At 33.1% G+C, this 17,939-nt stretch overlaps 1 protein-coding gene across 13 annotated transcripts in view; it reads left to right on the top strand.

Annotated features, from left to right (window-relative positions):
* axo (axotactin) overlaps window positions 1-17,939 on the top strand; it is a 508,380-nt gene that overhangs the window by 444,380 nt on the left and 46,061 nt on the right. For all 13 annotated transcript variants that reach the window (XM_073983728.1, XM_073983738.1, XM_073983733.1 and 10 more), the window contains one exon: window positions 2,358-2,596. In XM_073983728.1, coding sequence (XP_073839829.1) covers window positions 2,358-2,596 — 239 coding nt within the window. The remainder of the gene's footprint in view (window positions 1-2,357; window positions 2,597-17,939) is intronic.

Here is a 17,939-nt window from a genome sequence, read left to right as displayed (position 1 = left end):
TCCTGAATGTTGGATAATTTATCCTGAACGGTGGATAATTTTTTCACACGCTGAGTAACTTATCATAAATGGTGGATAATTTATCCGCAAGGTGTATAACTTATCCTGAATGGTGGTAATTTATCCACAAAGTAGACAACTTATCCTGAATACTGATGGGTGGATACATTATCCACAAGGTGTATAATTTATCCTGAATGTTGGATAATTTATCCTGAACGGTGGATAATTTTTTCACACGCTGAGTAACTTATCATAAATGGTGGATAATTTATCCGCAAGGTGTATAACTTATCCTGAATGGTGGATAATTTATCCACAAGGTAGACAACTTATCCTGAATACTGATGGGTGGATACATTATCCACAAGGTGTATAATTTATCCTGAATGGTGGATAATTTATCCTGAACGGTAGATCATTTATCCACAAGGTGGATAACTTATCATGAATGGCGAATAATTTATCCGCAAGGAGTAAAAGTTATCCAAATTGATGGATAACTTATCTACAAGATAGACAACTTATCCGGAATGGTGGAAAATTTATCCTGAAGAGTGGATAAATTACCCGCACATATCCTGATCGGTGGATAATTTATTCGCACGCTAAATAACTTATCATAAATGGTTGATAATTTATCCGCAAGGTTTACAACTTATGGTGAATGGTGGATAATTTATCCTGAATGGTAGATCATTTATCACCAACGTTCAGGTAAATTTCCCCCTTTTGATAAGCTCTAAATATCAAGAGGGGGGAAATTTACCTGAACGGTCGATAATTTACCGCGGACAATTTTTCCCGCAAGGTGTATACTTTATCCTATGTGGTGGATAATTTATCCAAAAGGTAGATACTTTTAATGAACGGTGGAAAATTTATCTTGAATGGTGGAAAATTTATCCTGAACGGTGTATAACATATCCTGCATGTCCACCATTTAGGATAAGTTATCCGTCTTGTGGATAAATAATCTACAATTCAGGATAAATTTATCTAAATGGTGGATATGCAGGATAAGTTATACACATATTAGTTAAACACCTTTTGGGATAAATTATCCACCAGTTATGTTAAATAATACACCTAGGGGATAAATTATCCACCTTTCAGGATAAGTTATTCGCCTTGTAGATAAATTAACCACCACTCAGGATAAGTTATCCACCGTGTGGATAAATTATACACCGTTCAGGATAAATTATCAACCATGTAATATAAGTTATATCCCTTGTGGATAAATTATCAACAATTTAGGATAACCTTGCGGATAAATTATCAACCGTTCAGGAAAAATTGTCCACCATTTAGGATAAATTATCCACCTTGCAGATAAATTATCCACCATTTATCATTTATTTAACCAAACTGATGGATAATTTATCCACAAGGTGTTTAATAATAAATGGTGGACAATTTATCCACAAGGTGGGTAATTTATCCTGAATATCAGACCATTTACCCATATGATGGATAACTTAACCTAAATTGGGAATAATTTATGGTGGATAACTTATCCTAAATAGTGGATAATTTATGGTGGATAACTTATCCTAAATAGTGGATAATTTATTCACAAAGTGGATAACTTATCCTAACAGGTGGATAATTCATCCACAATGTAGATAACGTATACTAAATTGTGGATAATTTATTCACAAGGTGGATAATTTATCCTGAATGGTAGATAATTTTCGACAAGATGGATAGCGTTTCCTGAGTGGTGGATAACTTATCCTGAATGGTGAATAATTTATCCACAAGGTGTACAACTTATCCAAAATTATGGATTATTCAAAAGGTGGATATCTTATATTGAGTGGTGGATAATTTATCCACAGGGTGAATAATTTATCATAAATGGAGGAAAATTTATCTCAAGTGGTGGGTAAATTATCCCGAATTGTGGATAATTTATTCTGAATGGTGGGTATCTTATCTTATCCTAACTGGTGGATAATTTATTTATTCACAAGGTGGATAACTTGTATTGAGTGGTGGATAATATATCCTGAACGGTGGATAATTTATTCACAAACTCTATAGCTTAGCATAAATTGTGGCTAATTTATCCACAAGGTGGATAACTTATCCTGCATTTTGGATAACTTATCCTAAATGGTGGATAATTATAACTTTTTCTAAATAGTGTAAAATATATTCATTACTGAAGATATTTAATCCACAAGTTGGATAAATTATCCGCAAAATCTATAACTTTTTCTTCATTGTTCATGTTTTATCCACAAAGAAACCCATGACAAACTTTTACCTCAAAAAAGGATAATTTTTATTTTATTGAAACCTTTGTATTGTTATAACCTAAGTTAAGCTAATTTGTTCTCCTTTTGCAGATCTCCCTAAAACCACAACAAGTTCCACACCAACGACCACTACAACCTCACCACAACCGGAGGATACTTTAGCAAATAAAACAGCAACAACAACAACGCCAAAGGACGATAGCAATATGCGAACGGGTGTTAGTCCAAACGTTAGCACCCCACCACAAACAACAACAACAACAAACGAATCAATTCAAGAAAATGGTCTAAAAACTTCGTCATCGACTTCAACATTAGATCAGTCAACGGTAAGTATTGCAACAAGTTATGTTTCGTCTAACGAAGATATACCATATCGAAGATTGGCTCCCATATGCACCATAAGTGAGACATCTCTTTATTTTGAATGAGAATGCAAACTAAAACAACAACAACAACAACAACAAAACAAATAACATTACAACTCTAACAACGACAACGGTGACAAACAACAACAACTACTTCTACTAAACAATGCAATGCAACAGCAAATGAAACCTGCAATTGCAACAAAATCCAAAATCCACCATTACAGTGGAATCCACAAAACTATAACATTAACTCACACACACACACATGCACACACTAATCTTATTCAAATGTTGTATTTTAATGTATGTTTGTTTAAATAGATATCCATCCTTGTAGTTTTTTTTTGTTTTTATTGTCCTTATTTCCTGATGTTCTTTTTTGTATTTTTGTTTTCAAGTAAATCCATTTATTGTTTGATGCATGTTTTTTTCAATTTATTTCCGTTTAAATTAAGTTTTTGTGTAAATAGACATATAGAGAATTTTACATTAAAATTTATGCATGAATTTTTAATATAAATATTTTAATTTTAAACATTTTTTTTAATTTTTATAAAATGGTATTTTAATTTATGCAGAAAAATAGTATCTCTATATCCACAAAAAAAAGTAAAGAGTTTTTTCTAAGAACCCCATGTACATATACAGTGTCTCACTAATGTCTTCGTACACTTGGTAATAAGGTTTTTTATTAGTGCAAATTTTGCAGTGAGAAAATGTTGGACTTGTCTTTCGTAGTGTAAATTAAATCTGAAATTTTGGAGATTTTTCGAATGTTATGTGTTGTTGAATGTTATTCAGTTATATAGTTGGGATTCATCTGTGTCCAGATTCAAAAATTCTAAAACCTAGATTGGCTGCCATAAAAAATCGGGAGGGAGATAGGTGAGTGGGTTTAGCTGGATATTAAAAAAATGCAGCGTATCAGTGGCTCCAGTCAACATTCAGGGCATGGTTTGGGTATCGTGCTGTCAATTTGGGTCCAATCCCAATTAAGATTGGGGTTGGCGTTCCTCTACTTCGATGCTGCACACTACACCTTTTTCATATGTAACTCAAAACATTCCAGTAGTAATTTGATTATTCTACACCTTTTTCAGATGTAATTCGAATAATTCGAGAATTCTATATGTTATTCGTAACATTTTATTTGTAATTCGAGAATTAAATTTGTAATTTTAAACATTTCAATTGTAATTCGAATTATTCCATTTGTAATTTGCATTTATCCTTTTATAATTCGAATTATTCCATTTGTAATTCAAATTATTTTATTTGTAATTCCAATTATTTTATTTGTAATTCGAATTGTTGTATTTTTAATTCGAATTACTCAATTTGTAATTCGACTTATACCATTTGTAATTCGATTTTTTTATTTGCAATTTGCAATTCTATTTGTAATTCGAATTATTCCATTTGTAATTCAAATTAATTTATTTGTAATTCGAATTATTTTATTTGTAATTCGAATTCTTGTATTTTTAATTCGAATTACTCAATTTGTAATTCGACTTATACCATTTGTAATTCGATTTTTTTATTTGCAATTTGCAATTCTATTTGTAATTCGAATTACTCAATTTGTAATTCGAAACATTTCATTTGTAATTCGATTTTTTTTTCAATATTTAAATGGAATAATTCGAATTACAAAAAGAATAATTCGAATTACAAAGGGAATAATTCGAATTATAAATGGATAATTTGAATTACAAATGGTATAATTCGAATTACAAATCGAATTTTCGAATAACAATTAAATTGTTTCGAATTACAAAAGGAATAATCGAATTACAATTAAGATGTTTCGAAATACAACCGGAATGTTTCGAATTACATCCCAAAAAGGTGTATTTGAAATTCGTAACATTTTATTTGTAATTCGAGAATTCCATTTGTAATTCGAATTATTCTATTTGTAGTTCGAATTATTCCATGCAATTCGAATTATTCTGTTTGTAATTCGAATTATTCTTTTTGTATTTCGAATTATTTTATTTGTAATTGAATTTTTCCATTTGAGATTCGAATTATTCTGTTTGAAATACGAACCAAAAAATACAAAATTTTTGGTTCCATTGGTTTTATTTTCGATTTTTCGAAATACAAATAAAATGTTTCGAATTACAAATACACCTTTCTAACAAGTAATTCGAATTATTTTAATTGTAATTCGAGAATTCTATTTTTAATTCGTAACATTTCATTTGTAATTGGAATTATTACATTTGTAATTTGAATTATTACATTTGTAATTCGAATTATTTTATTTGTAATTACACCTTTTTCAGATGTAATTCGAATCATTTTAGTTGTAATTCGTGAATTCCATTTGTAATTCGTAACATTTTATTCGTAATTCGAGAATTCAAATCATAATTCGAAACATTTCAATTGTAATTCGAATTATTCCATTTTTAATTCGAAATATTCTATTTGTAATTCGAATTATTCCATTTGAAATTCGAATTATTCTACTTTTAATTCGAATTATTCTATTTTTATTTCGAATTATTCTATTAGTAATTCGAATTATTTTATTTGTAATTCGAAGTATTTCATTTGTAATTCGAATTATTCCATTTGAAATTCGAATTATTTCATTTGTAATTCGAATTATTCCATTTGTAATTCGAATGATTTCATTTGTAATTTCAAATAAAATAATTCGAATTACAAATGGAATAATTCGAATTACAAATGGAATAATTCGAATTTCAAAAGGAATAATTCGAATTACAATTGGAAAAAATTCAAACTACAAATAAAATAATTCGAATTACAAATGGAATAATTCGAATTACAAATGGAATAATTCGAATTTCAAAAGGAATAATTCGAAATACAATTGGAAAAAATTCAAACTACAAATAAAATAATTCGAATTACAAATCGAATAACTCGAATTATAAATGGAATAATTGGAATTACAATTGGAATTCTTGAATTAAAAATAAAATGTTACGAATTACAAATATAATAAACGAATAACAAATGAAATGTTACTAGAATGTTTCGAATTACATGTGAAAAAGGTGTAGAATTATTCTTTTGTAATTTGAATTATTCCATTTGTAGTTCGAATTATTCCATGCAATTCGAATTATTCTGTTTGTAATTTGAATTATTCCATTTGTAATTCGAATTATTCCATTTGTAATTCGAATTATTTTATTTGAAATTCGAATTATTCCATTTGTACTTCGAATCATTTTATTTGTAATTCGAAAAGTCAGAAATAAAATCAATACAAAAAATATTTTGTATTTTTTGTTTCGAATTAGAAATAAAATGGTACCAATTACAAATTGAATAATTCGAATTACAAATGGAATTGTTCAAATTTCAAATAAAATAATTTCAAAATGGAGTAATTCGAATTTCAAATGGAATAATTCAAATTACAAATAGAATAATTCAAAGTACAAATGGAATAATTCGAATTACAAATGGAATTCTCGAATTAAAAATGAAATGTTACGAATTACAACTCAAATGTTTTGAATTACAGGTGAAAAGGTCTAGAATAATTTAAATTTTAAATTGAATAATTCCAATTACAAATAAAACAATGCCAATTACAAAAACAATAATACGAATTACAAATAGAATAATTCGAATTTCAAATGGAATAATTCCAATTACAATTGAAATGTTTCGAATTACCGATGGAATTCTCAAAATTCGAAAGTCAGAAATAAAATCAATACAAAAAATATTTTGTATTTTTTGTTTCGAATTAGAAATAAAATGGTTCCAATTACAAATTGAATAATTCGAATTACAAATGGAATTGTTCAAATTTCAAATAAAATAATTTCAAAATGGAGTAATTCGAATTTCAAAAGGAATAATTCGAAATACAATTGGAAAAAATTCAAACTACAAATAAAATAATTCGAATTACAAATGGAATTCTCGAATTAAAAATGAAATGTTTCGAATTACAACTCAAATGTTTTGAATTACAGGTGAAAAGGTCTAGAATAATTTAAATTTTAAATTGAATAATTCCAATTACAAATAAAACAATGCCAATTACAAAAACAATAATACGAATTTCAAATGGAATAATTAAAATATCAAATGGAATAATTCGAATTACAATTGAAATGTTTCGAATTACCAAAGGAATTCTCGAATCACAAATAAAATGTTACGGATTACAAATGGAATTCTCGAATTACAACTAAAGCAATTCGAATTACATCTGAACAAGTAAAAAAGTATCAGTCGGCTTTGCCGACAGAGATATACCCTCAGCCTATGTAAATTGAAACTTTCATCTACGAACAGATACCGGCCACAAAACCATAATCCTTTTTTACCAACTCTTGTGTATTTAGAGGATTTTCAGAATTGTGTGGCCCTTTTCCGCCATTTAAACTTCCGATCTTTTGGACCACCATGTCAGGAAACATGAACTTGCCCACGAAAAACATAATATCGCTGTAAACAGGACCATAAAGAGAAGTATCGGTATAAATTTCCAAAGGATGTTCGAGCAGATCCTATACTGGACTTAAACAAAAATATTGAACTTAAGGGGGGGGGGGGGGGTGAATGTACACTAAGGAGAAAACAGAGATGAACCGAAATTGTGGAGCGATATTGCCCATATTCGAGCTTAAACTAAGTTTGGAGAAAATATTACGAACGCCAAATTTTTTTACCAAAGCGGTTGATCAGTTCAAGTGCTATAGTGCGCTCCAGCCCCTACACATGGTGTCATAGCAGTTTTTTACACCTTTCGGGTTATTTTCTCAGGAGTATGGACTTGTACCATCGTAATGGTGGCAGCTGTTACAGCAAAAACCAAAGCGATTCGAGAGGAGGTCTTAAACTAAACTTATCCGAAATTTTATGTGGGAGGTACACGAAGTACTGCACCGATAAAGTCCATATTGAAACCGTACCTATGTCTGGTAGAAATTTCACGATGTGGAAAGTATGGTCTAAGTCGGTTACTTCTTTCAAGAGTTATCGTACGCACAATTTTTTCGAATATATTTGAACTTCTGTGGGGGGAAGCACCTGATGGAGTGGACCGATATGACCCATCTTCGAACTTAAACTAAGTTTAGAGAAAACATTACAAAGGCCAAATTTTTTGACCAAATCGGTTGATCAGTTCGAGTGCTATAGTGCGCTCCAGCCAGACAGGCAGTCGGAGGGACATGGCTAAATCGACTCCAAATTGTCTGAAACGGGTTTCGTCCAAATATACTTGGGGTCTAAAACCATTATTTCGATGAGGCACATTTTGTCCGTATGAAAGTGTATGTACCCCCGTTAGCATAAATGGTGAGGGTATAAAAAGGTGTATACCTGTATACTGCCTACTCATCTTTATCAGTGTGAGTGGTATCCAAGCCTGCCGGATAGGCTCGTTGATCTAGAGATTTCCGTTAATTTATTTTAACTTCTCTCTTTCAACATCATGAAGATCGCTCCTGAAAAAGTTTGGGGGGGGGGGGGGGAAGCCTTTCCACAAGTTTGGATCAGGGATGCTCAGGGCATTAACACCCAACCAGGTACTTTTGTTTGAGCCACTGGACAAAACATAATATGAGTACGAGGGTAACTAGCAAACTTTCTGGCCTAAGCAACACGCATTGTCGCCATGAACATTTTCGTCCGATAATTTTTTACAACTTTCGACGTGGATAATCAGTATTTGTCGATGCTACTACTGTATGCTGTGAATGCAGCATTCCAATTAATGATATATTTGTAATTTGCCTCAAACGAAAATCTGATTGAATTTTACTCACAAGCACACACTCACACACCTATGACATCATTTCCCCAAAAATATTTTTATACATAATTAATTAAAAACATAATTTAATTGAAAAGCACAAAAATAAAACAAACGTTTTTCTATTTTTATAAATAAATATTATATAAATATTATATTTGCATATGGATTTAACAATATACATATACATACATATATATGTATGTATGTACCTAGGTATTCTTGTACATCATTACATTTCAACAGAAAAAAAGGATTTTCTCACCCCCAATACCAAATAACACTGTGCAACATTTTTAAAGTAATCTTGTGCAAACAATTTGAACTGAGTATATTTTGAAAGTACAGAAACCCCTAGTTGGGTTTTGTTGTGTCAGATACAGCATGGATTTTATAGCCCCATCTAAACATGGTTAAATAAGGACTTCTTGAAGAAATTAGGGTCTATATCTCTGAAACCAATGCGAATCTTCTTTTGACCTATGAAGCAAATTTGTAGATAAGAGCAAGAATAAAATATTTGTAGAAATAGTGAACTCGGAATTTATATATATATATCTTAAAATTTTATAATACATATATCTACAAATTCCATAATTTGTGCAATGTACATATTTTGCACTATATCTCCAAAACTGTTAAATTTTTCCTAATATTTTTTGGAGAAATATTCGCTGGAATTTAATACACAACTCTTCGGAACATGTCATTGATGCAAAATGCCTCTATAACGTTGTTTTTAGTATAAATATGAGAATAAACTGCCTGTGTGAACAGAGTTTGATAAATAATATAATAATTGTTCCACAAGCATCGCATGCGGGACAAGGGTGACTTCTCTCATATCAATGAGTGCACCCCGATTCATATTAGCTTCACCACTTTTGTAGAGAAGTTTTACATGGCTGAAATACTCAGGAAATGTCGCCAGCATTACTGAGGGGTATTTTGCCACCGTCGAAAATTTTGATGTTGGCCCACGACCTTCAGCGTGCAAGGCGGGTGTGTATACCATCGCACCACGGTGATGTAAAATACCGCTGAAACAACATGAAATAAACATTTTTAAGTTTCAGAATGTTCTGAAGAGTTACAGAAAACATTATTTGGAAGATTTTTGCAAAAGGTTATTTGGTTCAAATCCCAATAGTTCAGCTGATACCGACCAGAAATCCCGAAATTATGTGAAATCTATATAAACAAGTAAGAAAGTATCAGTCGGCTTGGCCGACAGAGTTATATCCTCAGCCTGTCTGCGTATATTGAAACAATTTTTTCCCAAAAAACGTATGTATGTATTAAGAGGGTTTTAAAATTTTTGGGCGTATGAACCGACAAAAATGTTGATTAGATTTAAATAGCAAAATACTTAAAGGAATGGATCGACATGGACCATTATGGAAGTGGATCTCCAGCCACAACATATGGTGCCATAGGGGGTTTTTACACCCTTCGGGATGTTTGCTCAAGAAGTATGGACTTACCCCTAAAAAACGTTTACTATCGTAATTGAGGCAGAGAATGCAAGTTGCTTCAACCAAAATCAAAGTGATTCGATAGCAGGTCTTAAAGTGAACTTATACGAAATTTTGTGTGGGAGGTACCAGATGGAGTGGACAAATATAGTCCAACCAAATCCAAAGTGATTCGATAGCAGGTCTTAAAGTGAACTTATACGAAATTTTGTGTGGGAGGTACCGGATGGAGTGGACAAATATAGTCCATATGTGAACCTGATCTATATCTAGTAGATATATTAGGATGTGTAAAGTATGGACCAATTCGGCCACTCCCTTCAAGAGTTACCGTATGAAAAATTTTTCCGAACATTTTTGAACTTTTGTGGAGGAGGTACCTGAAGCAGTGGACCGATATGGCTTATCTTCAAAATTAAACTAAGTTTGGACAAAATATTACTAAGGCCAAATTTTGGACCGAATCGGCCGATCCGTTCTAGAGTTATCTTGCGCTCCAACCCCTTCACACGGTGTCATAGGGGGTTTTTACACCCTTCGGGCTGTTTGCTCAAGAAGTGTGGATTTGCCCCCGAAAAAACTTTTATCATCGTAATTGAGGCAGCGAATGCAAGTTGCTTCAACAAAAATTAAAGTGATTCGATAGCAGGTCTTAAAGTGAACTTATCCGAAATTTTGTTTGGGAGGTACTGGAAGAAGTGGACAAATATAGTCCATATTTGAACCTGATCTATATCTGGTAGATATATTAGGATATGTAAAGTATGGACCAATTCAGCCACTCCCTTCAAAATTACCGTACGAACAATTTTTCCGAACATTTTTGAAATTTTGTGGGGGAGGTACCTGAAGGAGTGGATCGATATGGCTTATCTTCGAACTTAAACTATCTTTGGACAAAATATTACTAAGGCCAAATTTTGGACCCAATCGGCAGATCCGTTTGAGAATTATCTTGCGCTCCAACCACCTCACACGGTGTCATAGGGGTTTTGTGCAACTTTCAGGCTATTTTCTCAGGAAGTATGGACTTGCCCCTGATGAAACTTGTACCGTTGCATGGGGGGCAGTGAATACAAGTTGCTAAAACAAAAATCAAAGCGATTCGAGAGCAGGTCCTAATCTGAACTTATACGAAATTTTGTGTGGGAGGTACCCGAAGGAGTGGACCGATTGAGTCCATTTTGGAACCTCATCTAAGTTTAGTAAAAATCTCACGATGTGCAAAGTATGGGTCAAATCGGTTACTTCCTTCAAGAGTTATCGTGCACACAAATGTTCCGAACATTTTCGAACTTTTGTGGGGGAGGTACCGGAAGGAGTGGACAGATATAGCCCATCTTTGAACTTAAACTAAGTTTGGACAAAATATTACGAAAGCCAAATTTTGGACCAAATCGGTTCATCCGTTCGAGAGTTATAGTGCGCACCAGCCAACCAGACAGACAGACTGACGGACATTGCTCAATCGACTCCAAATTGTCCGAAACACATTTCGTCCAAACATACTTCGGGTCTAAAACCATTATTTCGATGAGGCACATTTTGCCAGTATGAAAGTGTATATACTCTCGTTAGCATAAATACTGAGGGTATAAAAATATCAGTCAGCTTTGCTGACAGAGATATACCCTCAGCCTATATAAATTGAAACACTTTTTTCTCAAAAAACTTATGTATTTCGGGGGTTTTCAAAATTATGGTCGTATGAACCGACAAAAATTTGGATTAGGATTAAAGTTCAAAAGTGTTGCGGAGGAGGTTCTTAAAGAAATGGACCGACATAGTCCATTATGGAAATGGATTTATTTTGGGAGTCATATCTTTTCGATAGATATTGCGCCCACTAGTCATTTCAGTTTGGACCAGTATGCCAGAAAGCATAGACTAGTCCACGGAAAACATAATATCGCTGTAAACAGGACCACAACGAACAGCATTGGTATTCATTTCCCAAGGGTCTTCAAATCTTCGAACGGACCCTAAACTGCACTTAGACACAAATGTTGAACTTTTGTGGGGGAGGTACCCAAGGAGAGGACCGATATGGGCCATTTTAGAAGGTAAATAGGTTGCCCCGTTCGGGAGATATTGTGCACACCATATTAGTAACATTTTTTAAACATTGGGGGAATGTACCGGAAGTTGGGAACCGGTATTGCGCATCTTCGAACTGAAACTATGTTTGGACAAAATATGACGAAGGACAAATTTTGGACCAAATCGGTTGATCAGTTCGAGAGTTTTCGTGCTCTTCAGTCACTACATATGGTGACATAGAGGGATTCTACACCTTTCGGTCGGATTTCTTAAGAAGTATGGACTTGCCCCTGAAAAAACTTTTACCATCTCATTTGAATCAGCGAATGCAAGTTGCTTTAACAAAACTCAAAGTGATCCGAGAGCACGTTTTAAAGTATAGTTATCCGAAATTTTGTGTGGGAGTTACCCGAAGTTAAGAGAGTTATCTTGCGCTCCAACCACTACACACGCTGTCACAGGGTTTTTCAACTTTCAGGCTATTTTCTCAGGAAGTATAGACTTGCCCCTGATGAAACTTGTACCGTCGTATGGGGGGCAGTGAATATAAGTTGCTACAACAAAAATCAAAGCGATTCGAGGGCAGGCCCTAAACTGAACTTTTCCGAAATTTTGTGTGGGAGGTACCCGAAGGAGTGAACCGATTGAGTCCATATTGAAACCTTATCTATGTCTGGTACACATTTCACGATGTGCAAATTATGGACCAAATCGGTTACTCCCTTCAAGAGTTATCTTGCGCACAAATTTTCCAAACATTTTCGAACTTTTGTGGGGGAGGTACCTGAAGGAGTAGACCGATATGGCCCATCTTCGAACCTAAACTAAGTTTGGACAAAATATTACGATAGCCAAAGTTTGGACCAAATCGACTCATCCGTTTGAGAGTTATCGTGCGCACCAACCAGCCAGACAAACAGACAGACGGACGGACATGGCTAAATTGACTCCATTACCATTATTTTGATGAGGCACATTTTGCCCGTATGAAAGTGTATATTAGGGTTATGACTTTTTTACAACCTCATATCCCTGTATCATAGCGTGATGAGTTTTGCCATAAGATTACATAAAATCTTAATTATAAGGTGATTCGGTGAAAAAACCTCACGCACAAAATGATTTTAAAATTTGAATTTATCAAAATTATGGACAATTTTTTGAAGTCACTGAAAACAGATATATAATTGAAAATAAACTTTAGAGCCACATGAGATAATTAAAATGACATAAAATTTATTTCTCACTAGTTTTCTTCAGTTCTGAGAATCGTAAAAATGTCGTAAACGCTTTTATTCAAAAATATAATTTAAAAAAAAAACAAAAAATTTAAAATTTTTTCAAAGTGAATTTTTTCGCGACTTTTTTAATATTTGAATGAAATAAACGTTATTATAGTTATTAGTAGGCTTATATTTATTCATTCGAGCAACAAAAAATAAATTTTTGAAAAAAAATTTTTTTTCGTTTCATATATTTTTTCAAAAAATTATTTTTTTAAAATCGATTTGTGCGTGAACTTTTTTTATATTTCAAGGGAATAAACGATAGCATAGTGATTAATAGGCAAAAGTTCATTCATCTCTGCTACAGGAAATCATTTTTGAGGAAAAATGTCAAAAAGTCATAACCCTAGTGTATATACCCTTTCTAACCTAAAGGCTGAGGGTATAAAAACATGTAGTTTTAGCCTGGTTTAGGTGAGGCCATAAAATCCAAACTGGATTTCAGTGTTGCATAGTGTAAGTTTTACACTGATTTTAGGTGTTATTTTACTCACACACATAAACAATAAATAAATAATCAACGGCAGTGCCGAATGTAAATCGAATCAAATCTGATTTCATTATTGATTTTTGTCGATTGAATATTCTAAATGAAATATTTATCGTCTAATATTTTACATTGGACAACATGTTATTGTTGTTGTTGTTCCAACTAATTTGCATAAAACAAATTTTGGACATTTATTATAATTATTATTACATCCAGGCATTAGTCAGTCAAAACATAAAATTGACAACAATTTCACAGGACAATTACGTATGAACAAAAATATTATGGAAAATTTTATAATACGGGATTTATTTTGATTTAATATGCAATGTTTTCTTGTTGTAATAAAATCATTTATTTATTATTTTGAGTAAAATTAAATGGATGGCAAACGATTAACTGTATATTTAAAAATTCTCAATAACTAATAATATATTCTGTTAGTAGAAATTAGTTTTATTGAAAATTGTGTGAAGTAGAAAAGAGAAATATTTGTAAATATACAGAATTTAAAATAGTAATAAAAGCAACACCGGCATATGGAGTGGAAGAACACCACTCCTTCATACACCTCCCTCACAAAAATTCAAATAACTAATAATATATTCTGTTAGTAGATATTAGTTTTATTGAAAATTGTGTGAAGTAGAAAAGAGATATATTTATAAATATACAGAATTTTAAGTAGGAAAAAAAAACAATACCGGAAAATGGAGTGGAAGAACACCACTCCATCATACACCTCACGCCACCGACGTAGCCAGGGGGGGGGGGCCCGGGGGGCCCGGGCCCCCCCCGAAATGATTTTCGATCCCATAGGATATTAGCTTATGCTACACATTTTTTTAATTTTTAAATAAAATTTTAAAATGTTTTAAATTTTTCAAGAAACATGTAAAGTATTATTTAACTACATTGGTATATTTATTGTCCAACATATTTGAAAGTATAAAGACTAATGAACACGTTAGGCTTTTTGAGCAATTTTCCGCATAGTTGTCCTTAAAATTTAAGATGTTGTTTAAGCGTTTATTCGTAATTTTAGGCTGACTGCAAGTGTTGCTTAGTTCAGAACAATACTTTGGATTATAAACAACATCTAGAAAAAACATTCTTGCGATTTTTTGTTTTTGAAATTTTTGATAAAAGCAATTCAACAATAAAAGATAAAATCGTTGCTTAATGTTTGTGGTTTTAAATTTGTGTATATAGTTTCTAACACGTTTTTGTAATGAACTATTTTGAACATCATAACAATTACAAATTCTTTATTATGTTCGAAATTTGCAAAAAAAAAAACTATATCAACCATTTATTATGATATAATTCTGTTCCACCGCAGTGTCGCCCATTGAGATTATTTGAAACTGGCCTCTTGCTACAAATTAGTAAATGTCTATTGTACAAAAAAAAAGGATTTTTCTGTCGTATTTTTATGTTTTGTTCGACCTTTCGAATGATAGTAAAATAAAGATTATTGAGGTTAAAGTTTATATTTTATTTATTTTATTTACATTGAATTTCATCTTCAGGGATTTTTCTTTCGATTACTCATTGAATTGTATTTTGGGAAGTTCTTTGCTCTGAATGTCTTCATTAACACAGGTAAATTTTGTTGAAACGCATTTAAGTGCATAGACAGTACAACCCAAATAAAAAAATGGAAAAGTGGGATGTATGCCAACCATCAATAGGCTTCTTTCTCTGTTAGACCCCCATCAAACCCCAAAATTTCGTGAGGATCCGATCAAAATTTCGTAGTGTGATTGCACAAAAATGGAAAAAGGGATGCATTACCGACTATTGCGATATCTCTGTTGTTTGACCACCTATGACAACCTACTTCACATCGTTGTAAAGGTGATATTTTCTACTTTCCTTGCAAGGTTTTGCTTTCGATATACCATATACAGAAGAGAGATATTAACTTTGAAATAAAACGTTGGTCTTTTTTCCAAATATTTTTTTCACATTCCGACCCCTGAATAATATCCGACCATTATCAAAAATCAAAAGGTTTTTTCCTCTCTGGGACCCCCAATAACACCCAAAATTTCGTGACGATCCAATAAAAATTGCGACCTGTAGCGTGATTTCCAAAAAAGTGGAAAAATGGGATGTATTACCGACTATTGCGATATCTCCGTTATTTGGATACCTACGCCAATCTGCTTTACATCATTGTAATGATGGGATTTTTTACTTTCATTGTCAGACTTTGCTTTTGGAAGGTCCGGAACCAAATCTGTGATATTCGTCATTATTATTAAAATCGCAAAAATGAAAAGTTGTGTTCTATTAGCGGCTATTGCGATAACTTCGTTGTTTGACCATCTACGACAACCTACGTAACAAAGGTGATATTTTCTACTTTCATTAGCAGGTTTTGCTTTTGATATACCCCTTTTAGAAGCGGAGATATTCGCTTTGAAATAAAACGTTGACTTTTTTGACCATTCCGACCCCTGAATATTATCCGACCATCACCAAAATCAATAGGCTTCTTTCTCTGTAGGGTCCCCATTAGCCCAAAATTTCGTGACGATCCGATCAAAATTGCGACAAAATAGCGTGATTACAAAAAAATGAAAAAATGGGATGTATTGCCGACTATTGTGATATCTCCGTTATGTGGCCACCTACGCCAACCTACTTTGCATCACTGTAAAGATGGGATTTTCTACTTTCATAGTCAGACTTTGTTTTTGGAAGATCCCCAACCGAAGCTGTGATATTCGTCATTATTATTAAAATCGCAAAAATAAAAAGTTGGGTTCTATTAGCGGCTATCGCGATATATTCGTTGTTTGATCACCTACGAGAACCTACTTTACATCATGGCCAGGTTCTGTTTTTGGTATACATCATATTGAAGCTGAGATATTCCCTTAGGAAAAAAAACGTTGTCTTTTTCTCCAAATAAGTTTTTTGCCCATTACGACACCTAAATATTATCCGACCATCACCAAAATCAATAGGCTTCTTCATCTGTGTGACCCCCATTAACCCTCAAAATTTCGTGACGATCCGCTCAAAATTGCGACCTGTAGCGTGATTTCCAGAAAAGTGGAAAAATGGGATGTATTACCGACTATTGCGATATCTCCGTTATTTGGTCACCTACGCCGACCTACTTTGCATCATTGTAAATATGGGATCTTCTACTTTCATAGCCAGGCTTTGCTTTTGGAAAGTCCCCAACCAAAGCTGTGATATTCGTCATTATAATTAAAATCGCAAAAATGAACATTTGGGTTTTATTTGCGACTATTGTGATATCTTCGTTGTTTGATCACCTACGAGAACCTTCTTTACATCATTAGAAAGGTGATATTTTCTACTTTTATTGTCAGGTTTTGCTTTTGGTATACCCCGTATAGAAGCTGAGATATTCGCTTTGGAAAAAAACGTTGTCTTTTTATCCACATACGTTTTTTGCCCATTCCGACCCCTAAATATTATCCGACCATCACCAAAGTCAATAGGCTTCTTCCCCTCCGAGACCCCCATCAACATCCAAAATTTAGTGACGATCCGATCAAAATTGCGACCTGTAGCGTGATTACAAGGTTTAGATGGACAGACGGACGGACGGACGGACTGACGGACGGACACACATAGCCAGATCGACTCATCTCGTCGAGACATTCATTTTGGTATATATAAGTATGGGTCTACGACCATTATTTCGATGCGTTACAAACTTTTTGGCCAAAACCAACTTATAATACCCTCCCCACATAGTGGTGTAGGGTATAAAACTGGCCTTCGTCAAAGTCTCAACAAGTATTAGCCGGCTTTGCGGACAGGAATATAACCTGAGCCTGTGTGAACTGAAAAGTTTATCTATGGACAGATCGAACAACAGGAGACTGAAGAAAATGTTGAAGCTATGAAAATTCTCTACAAGATTGACCTTTACGGTATTTTCGTATTTTTTACCATTTTTGAGATATTGAAGTTCAAATTGGGACAATGCACTGACTGTATCGCCCCCTTATATAACAATGTCATGAAGGGTGCGCCTTAACTATCTTTTAATAAAAACAGCTTGCACAGAGGAAGTTCTTGTGAATTCTGAAACAACAATGTTCATAGATGAGAAAAATCCAAAAACAAGAAAAAATCGCTGTTGGGATTTTTAAACAAATCGCGGTCAAAATTCACATTTTTAGTTGTTTTTAGGGTTTCACGATTTTGCTTGGAAACCGCAAGTCCAATGGAAATGGAGCTAAAGAAAATGTTG

This window comes from Musca autumnalis, unplaced genomic scaffold (assembly GCF_047663935.1).
Source record: "Musca autumnalis isolate F117 unplaced genomic scaffold, ASM4766393v1 scaffold_4, whole genome shotgun sequence".
NCBI classification, from domain to species: domain Eukaryota; kingdom Metazoa; phylum Arthropoda; class Insecta; order Diptera; family Muscidae; genus Musca; species Musca autumnalis.
This window is presented reverse-complemented; position numbering and strand designations above follow the sequence as displayed.